The sequence below is a fragment of the Littorina saxatilis genome, linkage group LG9 (genome assembly GCF_037325665.1).
Source record: "Littorina saxatilis isolate snail1 linkage group LG9, US_GU_Lsax_2.0, whole genome shotgun sequence".
NCBI classification, from domain to species: Eukaryota; Metazoa; Mollusca; class Gastropoda; order Littorinimorpha; family Littorinidae; genus Littorina; species Littorina saxatilis.
In genome coordinates, this window is record NC_090253.1 from 60,016,185 (window position 1) to 60,042,714 (window position 26,530).

The window sequence follows — 26,530 nt, forward strand, 5'->3', positions numbered from 1 at the left end:
ACACACACACATGAAATCACGGGTACAGACACACACAGGAGTATTGAATCCCTGATCCCATTTAAAAATTACAGCACATTTTTTTCCACAGACAAAAAAATAATACATGGTATCTAAATTCGAAGAATAATTGTCTTCAAAGCACACACAAAATTACTTGTGATGGCAGTTCAAAATACAGTGTATACACATGTAATAGAAAATATCATTGGACTAGTATTTAGTACTAGTAATAAAGCAAGGATATCTGTCGTGTCATGATACCGATGACTGGTGGGAAACTAACCAAGGACAGGACACTGTAGGCCACTGGTTGCATGTGGGTATGAACCATGATTGCCACATGATGATCGTTATGAACGTTTAGTCTTTGTTGTTTCTGCACTGACCTACTTGGAATTTCTGTCAAATTGTCGGAATTCTGGTTTGAGCCATTGATACATGCACTTCTTCTTCTTCGTTCATGGGCTTGGACTCCCATGTTCACTCATGTTTTTAGCACGAGTGGATTTTTACGTGTATGGCCGTTTTTACCCCCCCCCCCCCCCCATTCTGGCAGCATACGCCGATTTCGTGGGAGGCATGCTGGGTATTTTCGTGTTTCAAAAACCCACCGAACTCTGACATGGATTACAGGATCTTTTCCGTGCGCACTTGGTCTTGTGCTTGCGTGTACACACGAAGTGGGTTAAGTCACAAGCAGGTCTGCACATGAGGTGACCTGGGAGATCGGAAAAATCTCCACTCTTAACCAACCAGGCGGCAGCGACCGGGATTCGAACTCACGACCTCACGATTAGGAGGCCGACGTCTTACCACCACGCCACTGCGCCCGACGGTACATGCACTCATGATTGGCAAAGGCATCCCTTTCAGCGAAAGGACACCCGGGAAGAAGAGACAATGAGCGCTTCTGGGGTGATAACGCGAGACAACTCCTGTTATCTTGCCGCAAGGTGGCGCCAGTTACCAGCCGAAATAAAGAAGGGACATAACCTCACCAGAACCGACCATTGTCTGTTTACCGTATAAAATGCACGACTTACACACAAACTGTTACCAAACCGATACGCTATTTGGGACCAATGCAAGTTTTTTTTCCTTTCGCGTGTGATCTTGCCGCGAGGTGGTGCCAGTTACCAGCCGATAGAAAGAGGGGGCATATAACCTCACCAGAACCGCCCATTGCTTGTCCCATGGATATTCTTACTTCAAGTGCTATTGTGACGAAGAGCTAATTAATTGAATCTTCATGCATCGTGAATGGTTTTATTCCACTAAAGATTCTTCTTCAAATCAAGCATGCAAACAACCACTGAAAATACAATATTCCACAAACTTCTTTTCCTTTATGCTAAGCAGCAAAATACAATATTCCACAAACTTCTTTTCCTTTATGCTAAGCAGCAAAATAAAAAAAATGGATAGCAACTTTTTTTTATGTTACAAACGTTATTTTTTCTCCTTTTCTCCCTAGTTGTAGCAGATTGACATATATACCTTAACTTTACTTCATGAGTTTATTCATTAATGTGCATACTTTTGATAACATTCCCACCAGTCAAGTTTACCTTGCAGTGACAAAGATAGAAGGAAACAAAGGAATTACAGAAAAAAATCATGAAAGTATTGCAGCAAAAATATGACTTCATGAATACACATTTCTTTTTGCATGAACTAGTGTATGTAGAACAGAAATGTACAATTTAAAGCACCATCACCATATGCTTAAAGAATAATTCAACTTTGCACAAACACACACACGTGCGTGCACACACAAGGTATACACAATGACACTGTCGCTGCAAATTTAAAAATCATGAAGACTTTGCAGATTTTCTTTTGTACAACCATTACCTACTCTACTCTCCATACAATATAAGAATAAAAACATAACGAAAGGCTGGTTAGCTAGCATAACCTGGAGTGGGACGAACACGAGAAAGAGAACATTATAGGTTCAAAACAAAAAAGTCCAAATGCTACAGAAAATGTCACAAATAAAAGCCCCACATTTCTAGTGTTGTCATAAGCAACTTTATTCCTCGTCAAGGATCCTGAAGGGAAAAAAAGACAAACAGGGATTTAAACATCATGTGCCAATCAAGTTTTTCACAGGCTGCAGAAATCTACAGCAAACACTTGAAATGAGAAGGGTTGTTCAGTATGGCCCAGTGTTTGCAGATATGTAAAATGGTAGTCTGCAGCCTGCGAGCGCTGAAGAATGAATGAGGATTCAATATGGCCGCGCTAGGTATGCGCACGCATGCGGGAAGGCAGCCTCTATCTGAGCCCGTGACCTTCACCCGGTCAAGGTCATCTTTTTTAAGGGTTGCTTCCCTTTACCAAGGTGAAGCATAGTACAGCGTTCTAGGACTAAATTGTATCATTAACCACTAATAAAATATTTCTTTATGTCTCCATTCTATTTGTGGGTCAAACGTCCACAGAATGTACAACCAAATGTTTACAAAATCTAGCCACAAGAGAACTTTCAGCTATAAAAAATATTGTTCAGGCGTACACTTTCAGTTTCATCAGCAGCCCCACTACACCATTCATACCAACAATGTGAATGGGAGACAACAAATATCACTACTTAAATGTTAAGAAAATACATTTGTACACAAATTTAAGACTATCATTCAAGAGTTTTCAACTTTTTATTGATGTTGAAATCCTCTGTTCCTGTCTCTCTGTACCAATATCAACATAAAGCACAACAAAAACGGCAGTTTAAAAGAAATAAAATGTTGAATACATAATGCCTCATCATAGCTGATGTTGTCGCAGCAGTTTGACTGGTGTTGAAACTCCTACTTTAGACACCACCAAATACCAGTTTAAAAGAAAAAGTAAGATGCAGATGGATGCTTCTCTGTGGAAGGCAGTGGTGCTGGTTATTAAGTGAAACACCCAATACCGGTGTCAGAGAAAATAATCATATGGATGCCTCCCTATGACAAATGTTGAAGGCAATCATGTCGGAGGTAATACCAGAACATTTGCAGCTTCAAAAACAACCCAATACAAGTTTAAAAACAACAACAGGGATGCCTCTCTGAAGCAGAAGTCAAAAGCAGTGGTGTTACCAGCTGAACGTGTAGAAACTTGCAGACCTGACACTGCCATATACCAGCATGCAAAAAAACAAAACCCCAAAAAACTGTAGATGCCTCTCTGGAGCTGAAGTCAAAAGCAGTGATGTTACCAGCTGAACATGTAGAAAATTGCAGACCTGACACTGCCAAACACCAGCATGCAGAAACCAAACTAAAAGAGAATGTGATGCCCGGGCTGTGCGAGAGAAGCAGGAGGCAGGGAGTGTCACCGGTTGGAGAGGTAGGAGCTGCCGGTCTTGACTCCCCCCCACTCCAGGATCTGCTTGTCCGGGTTTTCTCGCCAGTCCCCTTCCAGGCGTAGCTGTTGACAAGACAACATTGTATTCATTGAAGGTGCAGTGGAACCCTCCTTTTACCCTTGCCTGGGTCACGCTTTGGACTACACAGTCTTTCTTTATTTGGTGTTTAACGTCGTTTTCAACCGTTCAAGGTTATATCGCGACGGGGAAAGGGGGGAGATGGGATAGAGCCACTTGTTAATTGTTTCTTGTTCACAAAAGCACTAATCAAAAAATTGCTTCTTACATACTGCTTGACTAAAATCTTTACAAACATTGACTATATTCTATACAAGAAACACTTAACAAGGGTAAAAGGAGAAACAGAATCCGTTAGTCGCCTCTTACGACATGCTGGGGAGCATCGGGTAAATTCTTCCCCCTAACCCGCGGGGGGGCAACACAGTCCAGATGATGTGGGGCTTGTATGTCCCATACTTTCCAAAAACTTAGGACTTACGTAAAAAGTATGGGTCGTACATGACCCACGCCATCTGAATAGGAATAAACGTTTTGCCGCCTCTTTACAAAGCACACAAGAAGCCCTCCAACAGGGCCTCGCACATTCTAGCAAAAAATCGGACGACCCTAACGGTAAATGTTTGGCAGAGCAATGAGCTCTGATGTGTATGGTTTCGGAAAAAAAGCATCATATTGAGTGGACACTGCAGTTTTTGGAGCTACAGGTCCCTGAAATGTCAGACCCCTCTGATGAGAGGACACCTCCCAAATAAGGACGCTTCATGCGGTCTGTTACTTTAACCAAAGAATCCCCCTCATGAGAGGCCACCTGCACTATAGGGACACTTTTGGCCAGTCTCAGGGGTGTCCTTTTATCAAAGGTATGACTGTATATCCAAACAGTGTTGATGGCTTTAGCGACAGTTTGATAACACTTAAACATGAGAAACAAGAGAGTTCTTCATACAATACAAAGTGTACTGACCTTGCGAGTTCGCTCACGCTCCACGTCCCGGGCCTCCCACTGTTTCTGTTTGACCTGAGCGTGTTTCGTTTCCTCCCCGCCACAGCCCCACGCCTGCTCACAAGAAAAACATGAAATGAAAATGAAATGGGGGTCCTTAACGTCCTCACAGGAAGTTTTCCTTTTAGGGACATGAGTTGGTGATACCCTAAAATAAAAGACGGGCGCAGTGGCGTGGTGGTAAGACGTCGGCCTCCTAATCGGAAGGTCGTGTGTTCGAATCCCGGTCGCTGCCGCCTGGTGGGTTAAGAGTGGAGATTTTTCCGATCTCCCATGTCAACTTATGTGCAGGCCTGCTTAGTGACTTAACCCCCTTCGTGTGTACACGCAAGCACAAGACCAAGTGCGCACGGAAAAGATCCTGTAATTCATGTTAGAGTTCGGTGAGTTATGGAAACACGAAAATACCCAGCATGCCTACTCAACGAAAGCGGAGTGAGCTGACTATGCTCTCAGAGTATAGTGTGGGGAACCCAAATGGGCAAACGAGCTCACACGTAACCAGAAAATTCTGGAACGCTGAAGAAGAAGAAGAAGCTAAAATAAAAGAAAAGAAAAAAAAGAAAACATGACACACACTCAACTACATGTCAACGTTACCAGATGTTCATGCAAAGTAGTGTTAAAGTCTCAGAATTCTGTTTTGAATACGATCACAACACAGAAACAAAGGCAAGACATTTTGATTTCATTAATTGTTTTGCTTGTGAAACATATCTCAGTAGACAATGTTATGCAGATATATACAGCTGAAACTCCATAATCATTCTAAGAAAGTTACTTTACTTTATTTGGTGTTTAACGTCGTTTTAAACCACGAAGGTTAATTCTAAGAAAGACAGAAATTGTTCCATAATGGATTGGATTGGATAAGATTTACAGTCCAGTGAGGTTACCCTCATGGAAATTCGGGCTGCTTTCTCCCCGGGGAAAGCGAGCTGCCATACATACGGCGCTACCCATATATATATTTTTTTTCCCTGCATGCGTGTATTCATGTTTCCTGAGACTTAATGCCGTGTGAGATGGAATTTTTTTTACTTTATTCCAAGTCCCACGGGTATTTGATGGACATTTTTATCTATGCCTATACAATTTTGCCAGGAAAGACCCTTTTGTCAATCGTGGGATCTTTAACGTGCACACCCCAATGTAGTGTAGTGGGATCGGAAGACAGAAAAGTTTGAGAATCCCACAGACAGAAACACAGATGTAAACATCTACACTACTGGAATGCCATTGTAGGACACAGAAACCAACATTTATGAACATTAAAAGTGTTAATGAACAATTATTAGCCATTTTACACTTCTGTTTAGACGCAACTGTACACATTTTTACAAGTACCCCTGCAACTACACCTTGCCATGCGAGGACGCCTCACAATAAAGGACACTTTCCCATGACCCCTTTTTTGTTTTGACTAAAGTATACCTGTTATGACAGGCCACCTGCAATGAAAGGACACTTTTTGCTGGTCGTCAGGGTGTCTTGATATTATTGCTACATGTACAAGAACCAATGTCGGAAAAACCCGATTATTTAAGCTTTGAAATGACAGAAACTTTTGTGTAACAGGAGGTGCAGACAGACAAGTTTAAAACTCCCCCAGAGAGAGAAATAGAGATGCTACAGTGGAACCCCCCCTTTTAAGACCTTCAAAAATCGCCGAAAATCAGGTCTTATTCTTCTTCTTCTTCGTTTGTGGGCTGAAATTCCCACGTACACTCGTGTTTTTTGCACGAGTGGAATTTTACGTGTATGACCGTTTTTTACCCCGCCATTTAGGCAGCCATACGCCGTTTTCGGGGGAAGCATGCTGGGTATTTTCGTGTTTCTATAACCCACCGAACTCTGACATGGATTACAGGATCTTTTTCGTGCGCACTTGGTCTTGTGCTTGCGTGTACACACGGGGGTGTTCGGACACCGAGGAGAGTCTGCACACAAAGTTGACTCTGAGAAATAAATCTCTCGCCGAACGTGGGGACGAACTCACGCTGACAGCGGCCAACTGGATACAAATCCAGCGCGCTACCGACTGAGCTACATCCCCGCCCATCAGGTCTTATAAAGGAGGGAGTCTGAAAATGGAGGTACATTTACAGGGGTTATGACCAGCACATCTCCAAAAGCAAAGTCTTAAAAGGGAGGAGGTCTTAAAAGGGGGGTTCTTAAAAGGGGGGTTCCACTGTACCTCGATCCTGTGCAGGGCGCAGGGCACGTCATAATGGTAGATCTTGTCAAAGTCTTCATCCAGTCTCAGCACCAGCGGCTTGCTGTCCTGGCCCACCATCATGCCTTTGGGTGAGCTGCGCGACAAACTGTTGAACAGCGCTATCTTGGGACCGCCTGCACAGAGAGAAAAAGCTGAATTCATTGGGGAAAAGCTTGATACACTTTAATTTCTTCTACTTAACACTTTGTACCCCACCTATGTTGACCAAGGTTTGTTTTAGCCGAGACCAGCTGTGCTGCAGCAGGTCACTCAGAATTGTAGTAACTGTGTAGTAACTGTGTATCAACACGCTGGAATGCAGGCGTTAGATGGACGTTAGAGGAAGCGACTGATGCTAACAGTCTGAGCAGATATATCCGTACCTGGTCAGATAGAGCCATATGAGTGGGTACGAATATATCCGTACCTGGGAGACAATGAGTTAACAAAACCACTCATTGCTAAGTCAGGGATGAAAGTTGATAATGTACAAAATCAAGAAAATCTGTCTGAAGACTAGGTAGCACTGTAATTTCAACACCCTGAATGGTTTGAAAATCAGAAGAAAAAAAAATTCTTAAATCTGTAATTTCTGATTTCCACGTTGGGAACTTTCATCCCTGCTAAGATTTTTTTTTCAGGAAAAACTCCTGTCACTGAATCTGCCTTCATACAATCTACATTCTGCAAATGGAACAAGCGTTCCACTGAAAAGATAGGGGCATTGTCCTGTAAATAAATTGAAACGCCCAGTACACAACTGTAGCAGTCTACATTCCTTCAGCTTACTTTGCACGACTCTGTAGACCGGGAGAAGCTGAATCAGGCGACAGTCCTTGCCTCCAAACCTGGTCGTCCCTTCCCTGGACAGGGCAGAGAGCAGACAGAAAGCACAGTAATAACAATCAATCAATATGAGGCTTATATCGCGCGTATTCCGTGGGTACAGTTCTAAGCGCAGGGATTTATTTATTTTTATTTTTATTTTTATTTTATGCAATCTATATCGCGCACATATTCAAGGCGCAGGGATTTATTTATGCTGTGTGAGATGGAATTTTTTTACACAATACATCACGCATTCACATCGGCCAGCAGATCGCAGCCATTTCGGCGCATATCCTACTTTTCACGGCCTATTATTCCAAGTCACACGGGTATTTTGGTGGACATTTTTTATCTATGCCTATACAATTTTGCCAGGAAAGACCCTTTTGTCAATCGTGGGATCTTTAACGTGCACACCCCAATGTAGTGTACACGAAGGGACCTCGGTTTTTCGTCTCATCCGAACAATCAATAGGTTTGCACCACCCGCTCTACAATGTGTACTGACACGAACAGAAACTGGCACAACCACAACACAGTGGAACCTTCCATTTACGACGAGAAATAAAAAATAAAAAAAATAATAATGAACACTTGTAAATCGCTCTTCCTTGCAAGAGCTCAGGCCGATGTACAATAGCAAAATGAACACAAACACACACATAAAATGGGGGTACAGTTCACACAGGTTATCAACAGAAAGTCTAGAAAAGCAAGGTCTTAAAAAGGGGGAGGGGGGTTCCACTGTATGATGACAAGTTGTGTAAAGTGTGATAACACATTCAGTCCATGTGTCAGTCTACAAGCAAAAAAAGAACATATCACAAATTTAAAGGGGGAAAAATGACATGCTCCAGTAAGAACAAGAGTTGAGGCAGGAACAGGTAAAAAATGTCCTCAACCTTTATTTAATCACAAACCATGACTAACACTGAGAAACCGCAAAAATCCCTGGCATTCCAGTGAGGTCTTGAAAAACTTCAAAAGGGTGCAATCTGATGCAAATTGGAGCAGGATTATAGCATGTTTTTTTTGGTCTAATTTGTTATTTCTCAGAAAAAATATGTGAGTTTGCCAATTTCAGTTTCTGAACCAAGCATTCTCTCATTCTGCTATACAATTCCTCCGAACAAATATCACATTCAAAATTTCCGCTAGAACTAAACCCTGAGCATCTGACGTAGTACCAACCTGAAGGCAGTATCCAGCGCCAAGCAGTACTGGTTGCCTCCCTCAAAGCACAGGAAGATCAGGTTGGGACCATGGTACGACAACACATGGTGGCAGAATCTGGGAACAAGTAAAATGGCAGACTGAACAATTCTATCTTGGAAACCTTGGACCTTGCGCTATGCTTCCTAGACGTACGCTGAGATAAATCTGTTTTAATTCACGAATGCGATTGTGAGGGTGCCCAGGTTTCTGACCAACACTGATTGACTCAGAAAGCGCAAAAACCAAGTCTGGCGGCGGAACAAAGTTCAGGAGTGGATGTTGCAGCGAGTGCTGTGACGGGGCGGCGTGAGAGCGTACTGGGAGAAGGAACAAGCGTCGGGACAAGCAAGAGAAGAGAGGATGAAAACAATAAAAAGAGAAACAAAATATTAATGAATAAAAAATAATTAAAAAAATAAAAAAGAAATAAAAATTTAAAAAATCTGTTTGTGGGCTGTTGAGCACAGGTAACGTTAAATGCAGAAAAAGAAGATTGCTTTCTGGCACATGTGTTGATGTGGGTTTTCTTAAAACAAAGACGAGAGTTACCTGTTCTTGGACATGCCGTCTCTCTCACTACTGTACAGCAGATGCCAGCTTTGCACTCTGGGTAATCTGGCCTGCAAAAAAGAAAAGGAGTTTATTTATGTAATTGGAGAGTTTGTACTGTGTAACAGAATTCAGGTATGGACCTCAGGGTTCCTGCAGGGCAGAGCTGATACAATTCAAGGAGTTTTCAAGGACATTTCCAGGACCAAATAAATGCTTTTCAAGGACATGATTTTCCCCAAATTAATGCAAAGCACCAAGCTTACCTTCAGTTTTTCAAGTCATCAAGTTTCTGGTGAATTTCTATTAGTCATTCCGTAGTTGTTTCCCCTTGCCAACTTCCGGGAAGGGAAGCAACTACGGGTGACTAGTAATAGTTCATCTGCTTTCGTTTTCACTCGATCTTTTATTCTCCCAAAATGTGTACTGTATTTGACCAAAAAAAAGGGGGTTGCATTTTTTTTTAAATAAGACAAGCTGCTGACGAAATGTATAGACAACAATTTGGAAAAATCAAGTACTTTTCAATGACTATTTAACAAAACTCTATTTTCAAGCACTTTTCAAGGCCTGGAAAAGGTTTTCCAATTTTCAAGGAGTTTTCCAGGGTTCAAGGACTCTGTACGAACCCTGTATGGTAATGCAAACCCAGGTCATCTTGTGGATTTTCATTTTGGTGGCACTTCTTTGGAAACCAATACATTGCTTATATATATATACATTTCATTTTTGAAAATGAAAGAAAGAAAACATAATTTTCTTTGTGTGTCCTTTCTCTCTGGAATTCCAGCATTTTAAAAGGTAACAAAGTTCTTTTTCCCGCATGCGTGTATTTTGTCTTGAGTCGAGCGTTTGAAAACGCCTGAGCCTGAAGGCGGATACAACTTACATCTCTTAGTGACGGGCAAAGTGGCGCAGTGGTAAGACGTCGGCCTCCTAATCGGGAGGTCGTGAGTTCGAATCCCGGTCGCTGCCGCCTGGTGGGTTAAGAGTGGAGATTTTTCCGATCTCCCAGGTCAACTTATGTGCAGACCTGCTAGTGACTTAACCCCCTTCGTGTGTACACGCAAGCACAAGACCAAGTGCGCACAAAAAAGATCCTGTAATCCATGTCGGAGTTCGGTGGGTTATAGAAACACGAAAATACCCAGCATGCCTACCCAACGAAAGCGGAGTGAAGCTGACTATGCTCTCAGAGTGTAGTGTGGGGAACCCAAATGGGCAAACGAGCTCACACGTCACCAGAATTTCTGGAACGCTGAAGAAGAAGAACACCTCTTAGTATCAGTCTGTCCCAGAGATGAGGACGACAGTTGACCAGATGGCCAGAATAGCGTGCTGCATTTTCCTGTATAGAACTAAGGCGCATTTGCTGTGACGGTGCCTGAGCTATACATTGGCGGGCAATGCTCACAGCCCGGCACAGGGCACTGTAAACATTCCCCGTCCCTTCACCTCTCTCGCCACCATCCGCCCTACCCTTGGTCTCATGCCTGTATTCATGACCGCAACATTGGGATAAATTCCAAATCCTTGGGCAATAAAATATTCAGCATTGTCACAAAGAGACAGACACCTCCTCCACGTTACTCACCAGGTTGGCCATGAGGTGGTGGAAGTTGGTGAAGGGCTTGTTGGGGGTGGGGGTGGAGGGGTTGGAGAGGGTGGTGTAGCAGTTGGGCAGCACAGCGGACAGGGCCCAGGCCATCCCCAGACACAGGCAGTGCTGACCGCACGTAAAGTTCTCCAGCTGGGGCACTCGCACCGTGTTGGCTTCCTGTCACACAAAATGACCAGATATTGACATGCAGAACATTCGTTCTAATCTTATACTGAACTCCAAAAGAAACGCAAGTTAAGAGTTATTTAAGGTTTTGTTAAAATTCATGCACTAAAGGTGGGTTTCAGGTGAACATTCTGCACGAGCATGAGTTAGCATAGTGTCCTGCACGTAGCCTGTGAAAATCCCGTGTGCAGCGCCCAGAGTGCGCTCTCTGCAGCGTGCTGAAGATTGAGACTGTTTTTCGCTCACGCAGCCCACACAAAAGCTGCCAGACCTGATTTTTTTCGTTAACAGTACTCAGCTCACACAAGGAACAAAAACCTGTCTCCGTCCACTGTCTGAAATCAGCCATTTGTACAGTAGAAGCATGCCAAGACTGAGCGCCATTGACCGGGAGAGAGCAATCGGGCGATTGCAAGCTGAAAATCGCCCAGCTGCCATTGCAAATGTCATGGGCGTGGCAACCTCGACCATCTGTGGACCCGATTCCGAGCCAGCAGCAGCACCCGGGATGACGCTACAAGCGGACGACCTCGTGTGGCTACTGCTCGCCAGGACCGGGTCATCTACCGTCAGCACCTGCGCCAACCGTTCCTCCCGGCTACAGAAACCTCCAGGAACACCGTCAACCACCTGGTGCGCTCCATGAGAGACAGATGCCAGGCCCTTCTCAACGCCAATGGGGGACACACGCGTTACTAAGCCTGGCGATGAGAACTTTCTTTCGGTAACGTTTTTTGTTAGTGACAATCAAAGAACATTGCCCCAAGATGCTTTGTAATAATTTTCGTGAAATTCGTTCGATTCGATCTCGTCAAAATGAAATGCCAAAGAATGAGATTAAATTTCTTAATCTTGCGTTTCTTTTGGAGTTCAGTATATTACAGGGGACCCCTTACATTTAGACCTCAAAATGTCTGAACAAAATCATGTCTTAAAACTGGAGGTAAATTTAAAGTGGAGGTATTCACATTGTGGTGGCTTCCTGTCACTTAAAAGGCCAGATATTCAAATGCACAACATTTGTTCTAACATTAGTACAGGCCACCGCCCCCCCCCCCCCCCCCCAATTCCAATTTTAAGACCCCCAACATATCTGAGAAACTCTGGTCTCAAATTTGAGGTCAATTTACAGAAGTTGTGAAGAGAGAATGTTCAAAGGCAAAGTCTCAAAGGGAGGGAAGTCGTAAATTGCTGGGTCTTAACCCCTTCACTGCCACAGTATAAGTTATAACAGCATTTTGGTATTGCTGTGTGCCAGGGCAAAATTTCGCTTTCTTCGGTAGGTTCACTAATCTGTTCACTGCCCAATCATTTATTGAGATATCTCTTAGATCTTTGGCATGTGTTTTGCTTATACCCTTGGTTATTATAGGATGACATGATCATTGGACTTTGTTTGTGATTGTTATAGTAAAAATTGATATAATGACCATTTTTGTCAAAAATTACAGTTTCCGGACTTACACAAACACACATTGCAGCACGTAAAACCACACTAAACACTGCTAAAACTGGTGTCAAACATCAGGTACTCACATTACAGCCCATAAAAGTATTCTTCTGTGTGGTAATCCATAAATCACTTCTTGTTCTTTCTTTCTTTATTTGGTGTTTAACGTCGTTTTCAACCACGAAGGTTATATCGCGACGAATCACTTCTTGTAGAGCTTCCAGAACACTGTATCGCTTGAAAACAGGTCTACGAGTTGAGGTCCGACTTTCGGCCGCCATTGTGAATGCTATAGATCGATTCTACATTTCTAACACAGTTTTCACCACGTGGTACTAACTTATCCGAACGGTCTATGGGAAAGAACTGTGTTTAGAACCCCAACAAGTACTTGGAAAGTGGTTACCTCCCATTTAGTTTTCAGAAATGTTGCTGACGCAAATCCCACGTACTAGGTACGGTTATGGTTATGGGCGTACGACAAACCGAAAATGACCACGTACCTAGTACGGGGTGGGCAGTGAAGGGGTTAAAATGGAGGTTCCACTGTATTCTAGTTTGAGACAAATGCTGGGGAGTCTGTGTGGTATAAAAACAATGCCTGATAGTTTCAGACAAATGATGGTGTTTTTTTTTGTGGTATAAAAACAATGCCTGAAATTTTCTTCAATTTACATTTTTCTTCTGCACAGTACCAACTTACTGCTTACTCAGGATATAAAACAATTCTAAACAATGCAGTTGAAGATAAGACATAACTTCTATGAACAATAACTACAAACAACGACAACAAAACACTTGGTAGAGCAAACTGATTGAAGCGTTTCCCACATCTAATGACAAAACACACCGATATCCATTCCAAATAGCAAAATCACCATCCTCAAATTTACTTCCGATATTTTCCACATCTGCACCGTTGTCTTCGCCTCACCATTTCTGAGGGGAGGTTCGAACCCCCCAGCACCATGCAGACCCAGCTGTGCACCCCGCTGAACATGTTGGGACAGTGAACCGACAGCCACTTGTCCAGCTTGTCACAGTTCGCTTGCTCCTGGATGCCAAACTGCACACAGCACACACATCATTAGTCACAAAAATGGTGCTACAGTAACTGTTACACATGGTAACAATATACAGTGAAACCTGCCTATAACGACCACCTAAGGGACCAGTCAAAAATGGTGTTACAGTAACTGTTACACATGGTAACAATATACAGTAGAACCTGTCTATAACGACCTCCCAAGGGACCAACCAAAAATGGTTCCTGGAGACAGGTGGTCGTTATTGAAAGGTTAATTATAGAGAGAAAAAAGTCCATCAGGGATCCTTTTGGGTGGTCGTTTTGGACAGGTGTTAGTTCTCAAGAGGTGGTCGCTAGGGCAGGTTCGACCTCATATCTCTTGGAAAGAAAAGCAAGCGATATTCTGACCCCCCGCTCAAAATATTGGGCAAAAAGAAAGCAGATATGTTTTGCTTGGAGATGACAGATTATCTATGATCAGCAGTGATTCCTATGTGGTCCTGTACTTCAGTAGGTACCTCCTCAAATAGCAACCGTTTCCACCCCTTTACCAGCCTTCATTTCAAAATCACCTAAAGAAATAGTATGGCTGCCTATACTCCAAAATTTTAATAATAAATTTTCATTTAATTAATATACTTACCCAACTCACATATAGCAATTAACTCTAGTTCAGTGCTGGTTACGCTGTACGCGTTCCCCTTGGTAACAAGGGAGACCACCCTAAAAAAGAGTGATCCATCCCATAATATCAGACCGATGTCCGGTCCAACATCCGTATGCGTGCGCATACGCCGCCATTTGTATCATTCGAACGAAGCCCAACTCACTACTTTTTTAGAACCCAATACCACCACAGCGGGGAGGCGGGAGGGTTTAAACGATGTGAGTTGGGTAAGTATATTAATTAAATGAAAATTTATTATTAAAATTTTGGATTAAATTACATATTATTACCCAACTCACATATAGCAGATTGCTACTATAGGTGGTGGGTACTTACCAAAACTAGGCACGCAGGACCTGTCCCGCCGCTACCATGGCAGGCAGCGCGGAGCTTCCATCCTGTCTGACAGAAGCGACGTCTCTGAGGTAAAAGTTGACGAAAACGTCCTCAGAGCGCCAATACGCAGCTTCCAGTACCTCGGCTAGCTTGCCGGACCGAAGAACTGCCAATGAGGATGCCCAGGCTCTCGCCTCATGGGTTCTAGCCGCGGTGAGAGGCAACACTGCCCTAGCATCACCCGACTGCACTAGCCACCAGGCATATGCTCGTTTGATCAGAGTGGAGATCCATTTGGCCAGAGTCACCTTCGCTATATCCTTACACCTAGCCGTGTTTAAAGATATGAAAAGAAGCTTTTGACTTTCTGACCTAACAGGCCGAGTTCGAGACAGGTAACATCGGAGAGCTCTCACAGGACAATTTGCAATATCGGGATCTCCAGGAGCCAAAATCTTGCTCAAGGGTGGAATGCGCAAGATTGGAGAAAGCTGGCCAGGTTTCTGGTTTTTCGCGAGAAAGCCGGGAACAAATTTGAGAGAAATGGAACCATCCTTCTCGAACGCAATGTCCTTGTCTAAACCCGACAAAGAATGCACCTCACTACCTCTCCTAGAAGTAGAGAGAAGCGTTAAAAACACAGTCTTACGCGTCAAGTCGGCCAAAGTGGCTGACAGAAGAGGCTCGAACTCATCCGAGGCTAAGAAACGTAAGACCAGGAACAAATCCCATGCAGGGAGAAGCGATTTTGAACGAGCTGCTAAAAGGGCAGCCCCCTTAATAACACTAGCGATAACCCCTCCGAGCGAAATTTTGTGGCCTAATTGCGCGAGGGTCGAAGAGATCGCCGACCTCCGGACCCTAATAGAAGAGGGAGAAGCCCCCTGATCAGCCAACCAAGACAGATGGTTGGCTACATGAATAGACCTAGGAGAAAGAGGTTTAACCCCGTTAAGCGCGCACCACCTAGACCAAGAGGCCCAGTGCGATGAGTAAACCGAAGAAGTCGATTTTCTATGCGCATGTCCAACGAATCTCAGAGTAGGGGAAGAGGCCCCTGCCCTACGCAAAGCGCTTCGGACAGAATCCACGCGTGAAGGGCCAGGATCTGTGGGTTCTCGTGCTGAACGCCTGACCGAGGCTGCACGAGATCTCCTCTTTTCAGGGCGAGAGGGATTGGGGGCCGAACTGCTAGACGCAGTAGGTCGGGAAACCAGTGCTGGCTTGGCCACAGAGGAGCGACCAGAACCAGCGCTGGTTTCTCCAAGTCCACTTTCCTGAGGACTTTGCCTAAGAGGCAGAACGGAGGGAAGGCATACGCCGGAAGATCTGACCAATCCACTTCCAGAGCATTCACCTTCCAGGCCAGAGGATCCGGGAAGGGGGACACAAAGAGAGGCAGTCTCGCCGAAAACCTCGTCGCAAAGAGATCTATCTTGGGCTTGTCGATCTGCGACCAAAGCCGCTGCAAAGACTGGTGTGTGAGAGTCCACTCTGAATGAACAATCCTGTCCCCTCTGCTCAAAGTGTCTGCAAGGACGTTCAGACTGCCCTTCAAGTACACTGCTGACAACAGAATGTGCTGGGCGTGACACCACTTGAGAATGCGACATGCAATGTCGGAAAGACTGTGAGACCGAGTCCCCCCTTGCTTGTTCACATACGACGCCACAGACATGTTGTCGGTGTGAAGACGTACATGACTGCCCTCCAGGAAAGGCTTGAACGCTAGAAGCGCCAGGGAAACGGCCTCCAACTCCAGTACATTGATATGTAGGGAGGCCTGAGAGCAATCCCAAACTCCCGAAACCATGTGCTCGTCCAGATGAGCACCCCACCCCGTCAGAGATGCGTCCGTAAACAACTCTCTCTCCGGCGGTGGACGAACAATGGGAACACCCCGGAACAAATCCGGAAGAAGCCAAACCCCTGTGGTCTGCTGAAACCAAGTTCCCAGTGCGATCGGGGCACTCCAGTCCTGGGATGTCTGATCCCACCTTGACTGCAGGGAGGCCTGAAAAGGCCTCTTGTGAACCCTGCCCAACGGAATGAGGGAAGCCATGGATTCCATCTGACCCAGAACCGAAGTCAGAACCCTTGCACTGGCGTGATTCTCTCCGTAGAGAGACCGAATCAGACCCTGAAGCTTGTCGATCCGCCTTTGAGACGGACGGACAGACCACCGAAGCGTGTCGAATTCCATGCCCAGGTAAGTAAACGTCTGGGATGGTTCCAACTCGGATTTTGTCAGGTTGACAGAGAAACCCAGCTGTGCCGCCCGGCTCAGCACCCTGTGCGTATGAGCCTCGCAAAGCCCCCTGTTCTGGTGAAGGATTAACCAATCGTCCAGGTATGCTCTGAGACGGATGCCTTCCTGTCTCACAAGAGCGCAAAGCTGCCTGACCACAATCGTGAAAATCCACGGAGCTAAAGACAGGCCGAACGGCAGAGCCCTGAACTGGTAAGCTTTGCCGCCCCAAGGGAAGCGAAGCCACTTCCTGTCCGCGACATGTATGAGGACGTGAAAGTAAGCGTCTGTAAGATCGATCGACGTTGCCCAATCTCCCGGCCGTAAGGCCTCCCGAACCGAAGTTGGAGTTTCCATGGTAAACTTGATTACTCTCAGAAACTTGTTCAAAGGAGAAAGATCTAACACCGGCCTCCACGCCCCCGAGGCTTTCGGCACTACAAAAAGTCTGCCGTAAAACCCCGGGGACCGCGCGTCCAAGACCTCCTCTATAGCTCCCTTGAGCAGCAGAGCCGAGACCTCCTCCTGGACCGCGTTCCGTGCCACCAAATCCTTTGGCGCCCTGCAGGGCGGGATTATCCTGACCAGGGGAGCCTTCTGCCCTGACCAGAGAAGCCGGAACCCCGAACACACTATCCCCGTGACCCACTTGCTGGCCACCAGTTGCAGCCAGGAAGAAAGGGCCCTGGACGGGCCGCCCGCTACAACTAGTGCGGGGGCCACCGGGATGTGTTGTTCGGGGAAGTTTCATTGGGGGTGAGGCTTACGCCCCGACCCCCTGGAACCCCCGAAAGACTGACCCCTCTTAGGGTAAGGAGCTCCACGCCCCCTACCCCTGGAGGAGAATGACTGCTTCTGGGCCTTCCCACCACCTGACGAAGACGTCTGAGGCTTAGCAGAAGAAAACGCCTGAGTCTGAGACTTGCCCTGAGGCTTCTGGAAGCCCTGTGAAGCCAAACGCGCGATCGCTACATCCCGCGCGTCCTGCGTCTCTTTCTGGAGTGCATCGAAAGACGCCTGCCCTAAGAGAGACCCCTCAGCAAAAGGGGAGACCTTCAGCCTCTCCACAGTCGCGGTGTCCCGAAATCTGGACCCCGTCAAGAAGGCTGATCTCCTTGAAAGCACCGCGTGAGTATACAGCCGGGCAGACAAAGTAACCTGTTCTCTAGTCACCTTGCCCAGAGTAGCCAGCAGTGTTGAAACATCTGTCGGCGACGCATCAAACCGAAATTCAAAAGGATCAAGAGATGTGGCAATCGATCTGGATAAAGACCTTTGCAGAGACTCCGACACGGACGTGAGCTCCAGCAAAGACCTTCCAACTTCCTCCACAGCTGTGAGAGAACCGTCAGTACATGGGACAACTCTATCCCTATTGTACCCGTCCTCTCTCAAAGCAGCAAGTTCCGGCGTCACCGGAAGTGCCCCTGACGGCAGAGCAAAAGAGTCAATCAGATTCACAGGATAAGGGGTGAGCTTGAACTTCGGAACACCGGAAGCAGCCCGAGCCCCAGGCTGAGCCAGCCAAGAGACAACGTCTTCCGGGGCCTCGCCGTGCTGAACCAACAACGGCACCGCCGGTTTGCGTTTACCACACAAGACGTTAGCCATTTCATAGGCAATAGTTGACGATTCCCGGAAGCGGTAGCGAGGCCGTTGCTCCTGAGCACTCCGGAAATCGTCAAAAGCAGAAAGAGGTGGGTGAAGCTGAGCCTTGTCCTTCACCACCCCTTCCGGAAAGTATCTGAACGCCGTTTCCGCCGCCAGCGCCACTGCGGCTGACAGCTTCACGGGCAAATTCAGTTGGGAATCCTCTACCACTGAGGCATCCCCGTCTTCCGCCCTACACTCCGACTCGAGATCAAGCTCGGAGCCAGGAGGCAGAACATCAGACAGTTTATCGTCGGCAGAACCGACCACTTCCTGCCCCCCGGGCGGAAGAGGACTAAAACGGTCCCCGATATTCTCATAAAGAGACGTACGGAGGCGTTCGTCCTTTCGCTGCTCGTGGGAACTCTCACGACTACCAACGCCAGAGAGAGCCCCCTGAGCTCGCACACCGGCAAGCGGTGTAGACATACCTTGAACTGGTGTCCCACAAAGGAGAGACACCAACTTGGTACTCCCATCCTGCGAAGCATGGACATCCGCCCGAGTCACAGTCGCCGAAGGCAAAGCGGAAGTCGAAGCCGGAACTGCAGGAGACTGCCGTACCTGTGCTAAGGAGAGAACATCAGAAACACCCGACGGAAGCGCACGTAATTCCTCCCTAGTGGAAGATAATTCCGACGCAAGTGTCGAAACTTGAGCGCTCAAAGTCAACAATAAAGACGCAACTTCAGCTGGCGCTAACCCAGGGCAGCCATCTGAAGTTGAAGCAGAAGCAGAAGCAGAAGAAGAAGTTCTTTTGCGCGAACCGCCACTCTTGCCAGAACGTAAACAAGCCTGACCGGAAGTTAAACTGACGTCTGCTAACACGGGAGATTTAACAGAAGTTGAATCAGAAGAAACAGACGCGGATTTTCCTGCGCCCTTCTCTCTCCTCGAGCTACGTTTAGGAGGCGAATCGTCAGGCACCTGCCTCGAACTCGGCTTCCTATTCACGCTATCAACAAGCGCAGCCTCCGCCATAGCGAAAGAACTCACGAAAAATTTCAAAGAAAAACAATTTCAGAAAAATTTCACAAGTACAAAACGAGCGACGAAAACGTCGCTAAAGTTATAACAAAACGGAAAGATCTCACCACACAAGTAGGTAAAGGTGAACAGCTAGGCGACGACCAAGGGGAGATGCCAAAGCCAAAGACTATGACAAAATGCTGAATACAGCAGGAGCGTACATCAGGAGCGTCCTTCCCAGTTGAACCGCTGAGAGAGAATGATACAAATGGCGGCGTATGCGCACGCATACGGATGTTAGACCGGACATCGGTCTGATATTATGGGATGGATCACTCTTTTTTAGGGTGGTCTCCCTTGTTACCAAGGGGAACGCGTACAGCGTAACCAGCACTGAACTAGAGTTAATTGCTATATGTGAGTTGGGTAATAATATGTAATTTAATGTGGTGTGATTCAAAACTGTTGCACAGTGTTTATGGGGGTGTGTGTAACAATGTACGACCAGTTTGCTTATTGCTTTGGTTTTTGTTGTTTTATCTCAGTTATTTGTATGCTTTGTATTCTCATTTAATCTGTGCTAGTTTGTTTTGGAATGAGTTTGTAAAGCGCCCGGAGCCAATTGATGGGACTCTTAAAATAGAAAAGTTATTTATTATTATTATTATCATAGTCAATATTTTCCAATTTGGACGACAGCCACCTTCTCTGTACGCAGTGGTTCCACAAGTATTAAGTGCGGGTAGGCTTAACAACAACAATGGCAACAAGCACACAGACAGGCGGACAACATCAGGTGTCCTTTATTGGAATGTGTCCTCTAAACCAAGAGTCTTATAGAAAGGTATTCCTGCAAGAGGAAGTTGACTGACCAGACTGGTGACCATGCCCTGGAAGACCTGAATGTCGCGGTCATCGTGTGTGTGGGGGATCTTGGACACGGACACTGTCAGCATGTACGACACGTGGAACATCTGCAAGGCATCTGGAACAAAGGACGGAAAAGAATCAGGCTTGGAACGTGTGAAACGCATCTAAAAGCAAGGGAGAGAAAAAAAAAGAAAAAAAATCAGACTTCAAACTCACAGACTCTGCCAATGATGGGAGTGGGAGCTACAGTCGTTTGCTTGGGTACCTGGTTTTTTTCTCCCATTTGAGGTATTTCCTCTTTAAGTAAATTCAGTATGTTATCAATAAGGAAAACATGCACACATGGTGTTTGATTTGCTACACCCCCCCCCCCCCCCCCCCCTTAGTTGCAGAGGCTGTCTCAAAACACCAACTGACAATGACAGAGTCAAAATCTGCACAGAAGCTGACATTGGGACATAACTGTAACCCCGAACAGACATGGTGGAAATCCAACATAAGGACCTACCAGTCACTTGTTTAGAAGCTAGATGTAAAACAACTAATAAGCTACATAGGTACATTTCCTGACGGTGACACCCCCCTCCCCCCCTCCCCCCCCCCCCCTCCTGATGCTTTAACTCTTTTTCCACCACCTTCCTTGGTCAAATGGTCCTTTCCACCAGCAAAGAGCCTGAAGTAGTACTTCCTCTGGTCTCCCACATGCACTTTGTTGACAATCTCTGTTCCGGCCGCCACAAACTCTTCCCGCGTGATGCGGTCTTTGTCCACGTGGCCGTTCTTCATCTGGGTGTACATCAGCTTGCCGAACTTGTGGAGCGGTCCATGGAATGCATTCTGAAACAAGTTGCACATGGTTTTTGTGAGAGATAATTAAAAGCCTCAGAGCTTAAAATATTTGGCAGTTTTACTGTGTTAAACTTAAAGCAATATGTCAACCAAAAGCAAAGTTTCACTATGTCAAAGCAATATGTCAACCTAAAGCAAAGTTTCACTATGTCAAAGCAATATAATGTCAACCTAAAACAAAGTTTCACTATGTCAAAGCAATATGTCAACCTAAACCAAAGTTTTACTGTGTCAAAGCAAAATGTCAACCGAAAGCAAAGTTTCACTATGTCAAAGCAATATGTCAACCTAAAGCAAAGTTTCACTATGTCAAAGCAATATATGTCAACCTAAACCAAAGTTTTACTGTGTCAAAGCAATATGTCAACCGAAAGCCAAAATTCACTGTGTTAACTCATTGTCTCCCAGGTACGGATATATCCGTACCCACTCATATGGCTCTATCTGACCTGGTAATGATATATCCGTACACCCAGTTACTTCAGTCGCTTCCTGTAACGTTGATTTAACGCCTGCATTCCAGCGTGTTGATACACTGTTCCTACACAGTTACTACAATTCTGAGTGACCTGCTGCAGCACAGCTGGTCTCGGCTAAAAAAAACTTAACCACATAGGTGGGGTAGAAAGAGTTAAAGCAATCTATCAACCAAAAGCAAAGTTTCACTGTGTCAAAGCAATCTATCAACCTAAAGCAAAGAGTTATCCGCAGTGCTTGGAGTCATCCGCAGGTCATTCTCAAGCCTGACTGAGGGAACCTCCATCCAGCTCTATAAGTTATTATTACCATTCCAGTGCACCTTATGGCTTTTGGACTTATTCTAGGTGACCCTCTAAATGTTATAACGTTCAGACAGGGACCCTTTTTGTTTATCATGCTAAAAATTAACAAGACAAAGTAAACATTGGAACTAACAATATCAGCATGACTCATTCTACAGAATGACACTTAAAAAGCTGTCAGATACTACACTCTTTATCTAGAAATACAGAAAAGCCAGTTTTGTCGGTGGGCACTTTACAGAACGGCAAGGCACCACCCACCCTCTGCGTTTGCAATGCTGATCCACTCACTTCAAAATGTCCTTTTCCAAGTTCTGACGATTCAAGTGAAATTGCGTCACTTAATTTACGTCAACTATATCTTTACGTCATTTCCTTTCTCTCTGGCGTTGTTTCGAAATCTGTCGCTTTCAGATGGATAAGAGATATCGAAGCAACTGAAACGCATGTTCAACATGGTTTATCTTGTGAGATTGTTGTGTGAACGCATTTGACCTGTGAATATTCATCACGTCAGGTGAGTGACTCTGATTGGCTGACCCAGGCAACGAGAATGCTTTGACTGACAGGCATAATCAGATAAGAGCGATCCAGTTCCCATTGCGGCTGTTCCGTCTAATTCGCGGGGTCGCTTCGACATTTCTTATGGTCGAAATAGACGGTAATAAAACCGTTATTTCTAATATGCTGACTGTTAGCAAATGTTATTACCAATTCAGTGCCCCATATAGCTTTTTCACCAATCAGGACGGATTCTAGGTGACCCTCTAAATGTTATAACGTTCAGGCAGGGACCCTTTTTGTTTATCAAGCTAAAAATTAACAAAACAAAGTAAAAATTTAAATCAACAATATCAGCGTGATTTATTCTAAAGAATGACACTTCAAATGCTGTCAGATAATATTCTCTTTATCTAAAAAAATATCGAAAAGTGAGTTTTGTCGGTGGGTGCTTTACGGAACAGCAAGGCACCACCCATTCTCTGAGTGAGTGTGCAATGCTGACCCACTCACTTGAAATCTAAATTATCTAAGTTTGGAAAAATCAAGTGAAATCGCTTTACGTCAAATGTATCTTTACGTCATTTCCCATCCGTCTGGAGTCGGTTCTAAATCTGTCGCTCTCTGCTCAACAAGAAAAAGCGAAGCAACCGAAACGCATGTTCAACATGGTTTATCTTGTGAGATTGTTGTGTGTCAAACGCATTTGACCTGTGAATATTAATCACGTCAGGTGTGTTACTCTGATTGGCTTCTTCTTCTTCTTCTTCTGCGTTCGTGGGCTGAAACTCCCACGTACACTCATGTTTTTGCACGAGTGGAATTTTACGTGTATGACCGTTTTTACCCCGCCAAGAAGGCAACCATACGCCGCTTTCGGAGGAAGCATGCTGGGTATTTTCATGTTTCTATAACCCACCGAACTCTGACATGGATTACAGGATCTTTTCCGTGCGCACTTGGTCTTGTGCTTGCGTGTACACACGAAGGGGGATAAGCCACTAGCAGGTCTGCACATAAGTTGACCTGAGAGATCGGAAAAATCTCCACACTTGACCCACCAGGCGGCCGGGATTCGAACCCTCGACCTTCCGATTAAGAGGCCGACGTCTTACCTACCCGCCACAGCTCTGATTGGCTGACCCAGGTCACGAGAATTCTTTGACTGACAGGAATAATCAGGTAGGAGCGCTCAAGTTCCCATTGCGGCTGTTCTGTCTAATTCGCAGGGTCCCTTCGAAATTTGTTTTGGTCGAATTAAACGGTAATAAAACCGTTATCTATATCTATATACGGCTTGTGTGCGTCTGTCTGTGTCACTTCGCGATGCACGGCCAAAGTTCTCGATGGATTTGCTTCAAATTTGCTGGGCATATTCAGGTAGACCCCGGACACAATCTGGTCGATGAAAATTTTCAACACGTGCTCTCAGCGCGCAGCGCTCAACCGATTTTGGTTTTTCTGTACATCCATTCCCAGTAACTCTTCCTTATCTTCTCCAGTGTTTTGCGCGTTTATCTCCCTTCCTTCGTGTGGCGTCAATCGCGTACAATGCGCCGGCAAAGTCCGGTACCCGGCGAAGCCGGGAATTCGGCTCTACTTCTTCCCGGCAAAGCCGGGTACCCGGCGAAGCGGGTATTCATCTAGTTTCTAATATGCTGACTGTCAGCAAATGATAACAGACATGTCTCACAAACGATATCAGCATTCGCCTAAAAGGCTCATGCTTGATATATTTTTTCTCGACATGCCTGTTATCATTTGCTAACAGTCAGCATATTAAAAATAACTCATAATAACAGACATGTCTCACAAATGATATGGCTGATAATCCATTTTCTCGACATGTCTGTCATCATTTGCTAACAGTCAGCATATTAGAAATAATTCATAAACACTCTCAGCTCATGCTGTCCAGTGCTTCAAGTCCAGATTAGATTCATACTGAAAGAGGACCAAACACATCTACAACCAAAGCTGTCTTTGTTTATCCCATGCACAGCAGTTTGTTGACTTTTATCAAGATCGGCAAACAGGTTTAAAAAGAAAACCTCAAGCATCGCAGAAGTACAAGTAACTTAGTAAGTATAAGTACAGGTAAAGTTTAACTGTGTCAAAGCAATCTGTCAGTGTGTATGTCATTAGGCCAAAAAAAAAAAAAGGTCTGTTTACGGTAACCCGACCGACCCTATTTTTTTCGCGCGACCCTAGACTTTTTTTTGGCATTTGGGGAAAAAAACCAAAAAAAACCCCTTTTGGTTTCTTTTGCAAAATAACGTAAAAATATGGTTTTTTGGAAAAAAAAAAAAAAACCCCAAATCCCGACCTACCGACCCTATTTTTTTGGCCTATGTTACCGTAAAGAGACCTTTTTTTTTGTTGGCCTTATGCATGAGCTAGTGTGCGTTGGTATCATATGGTCCCCACACAGTATGCCTGGAAAAAATTAACACCAACCTCAAATGTTATTCTGGACAGCTCTCCTGGGTGTGTATTTCCATCGTCAGCTGTTAATTCCAGTTTCTGCAATGAGAAAATGACGCCGTCAGCACGTTGTGCAAAGCACTACCACAAAACTGTAATTCAAGCAAATAGTTCTGCATAAATTGCATCGTCACATTTTCTGTGACAGAGTGACAACTAAAAGTAAAATTCATTCATTAACAAGAAAATCAGCTTAAAAACACATAATTATATGCTTATTATCATATATATTATCATATTATCATGGACTGGGTGGCCGAGTGGTAACGCACTTGCGCTCGGAAGCGAGAGGTTGCGTGTTCGACCCTGGGTCAGGCCGCAATTTTCTCCCCCCTTTCCTAACCTAGGTGGTGGGTTCAAGTGCTAGTCTTTCGGATGAGACGAAAAACCGAGGTCCCTTCGTGTACACTACATTGGGGTGTGCACGTTAAAGATCCCACGATTGACAAAAGGGTCTTTCCTGGCAAAATTGTATAGGCATAGATAAAAATGTCCACCAAATACCCGTTTGACTTGGAATAAAGGCCGTGAAAGGTGAATGCTCGCCTAATAGGCTACTGAGCTTTACTGGCCGATGTGAATGCGTTATATATTGTGTGTAAAAAATGTCTGTTTGTCTGTAAAAAATTCCATTTCAAACGGCAGAAATTAATATGTAAGCGCCTAGGGCTATATCTAGATTAGGCGCATAAAAATGATCACAATAATAATAATATACAAGGGAACAAAAAACACAGTAACACTAACGGAAGGGCATCCTTAAGTAGGTATGAACGAGGGGTTACTACTACATGAGTACTTCTGCAAGCGTGTGTAGAATTCAAGCTGTTGCAAGGTACAGAGGAAAGATTTATATATATATATATATATGTAATATATATTCTTAGTTACTGCACTATCTGACTGCAGACATGCAGCATGCTGACAGTGACAAAGGGTGTGGGGAGGCCTCGATCTTGACTTGATCTACCGTCCTGATCTTACCCCACATACAGTACACCTGACAATATCCTGGTTGAGGCGAATAGCAACAATAAAACTAGTCATGCTTCCGGCTCTTGCTGCACTAAGGCATAATACAGCGTCAACACCGCTGTCCTGTTTCCTTCCTTTGGCACGACACAGTAGGTCCGCCTTGCCATCACTCAAACTTCGCCTTTGTTTTCATTCCAATACCTTTCCACACCTCTCTTTCTCCTTCCCCTACCCTGTGTGTCCGTTCTACGGGTATTTCTATCAGTTAATATCGAATTCTGCGCTTCATTATACACGTCAAAGGAAAAAATTCAGAGCGAAAGACAAGCCACCGAGCGATGACTTTCACTTTTCTGACTGAGTGTGATAGTGATAGTGATAGTGATCATAGTCATGATAGTGACTATGAACAAGCACAACAAGTCCACTTACTTCAAACAGCCTAAGAATCGAAGCTGATGAGTTTCGTGACGGGTTAATATCCGAGGCTTCGTAGGCTGGCGTACTTTTGGGTGAACTTTTATTGCTGTGACTGTTCCCCATCGTGTTGATGTCAGAAATCAAAACAACACATCGGCCGCAGAGAGTGCATCAGGAAGTGTGCCGGTATGCGTGCGCACGAAAAGTAATTTCGATATTCATCCGCTCCATTTCGTTACTGTAGACGCATTTTTACGTACAGTATCACTCCTGACGACTTTATATACTGCAAAAATAAGAGAAGTATTGGCTTCTAGTGTA

At 45.0% G+C, this 26,530-nt stretch overlaps 1 protein-coding gene across 1 annotated transcript; it reads right to left on the reverse strand.

The window, feature by feature from the left end:
- Positions 1 to 60: 60 nt before the first annotated feature.
- On the reverse strand, positions 61 to 26,397 carry LOC138976665 (uncharacterized). The gene is made up of 12 exons (XM_070349540.1): positions 26,222 to 26,397; positions 24,788 to 24,853; positions 20,834 to 21,035; positions 20,201 to 20,313; positions 13,366 to 13,497; positions 10,790 to 10,972; positions 9,196 to 9,266; positions 8,623 to 8,721; positions 7,393 to 7,466; positions 6,583 to 6,737; positions 4,347 to 4,439; positions 61 to 3,423 (listed from the first exon to the last, which is right to left on the reverse strand). The coding sequence occupies exons 1-12, from the start codon at positions 26,330 to 26,332 to the stop codon at positions 3,328 to 3,330; spliced, it is 1,395 nt and encodes a 464-aa protein (XP_070205641.1). The 5' UTR covers positions 26,333 to 26,397; the 3' UTR covers positions 61 to 3,327.
- Positions 26,398 to 26,530: the final 133 nt, after the last annotated feature.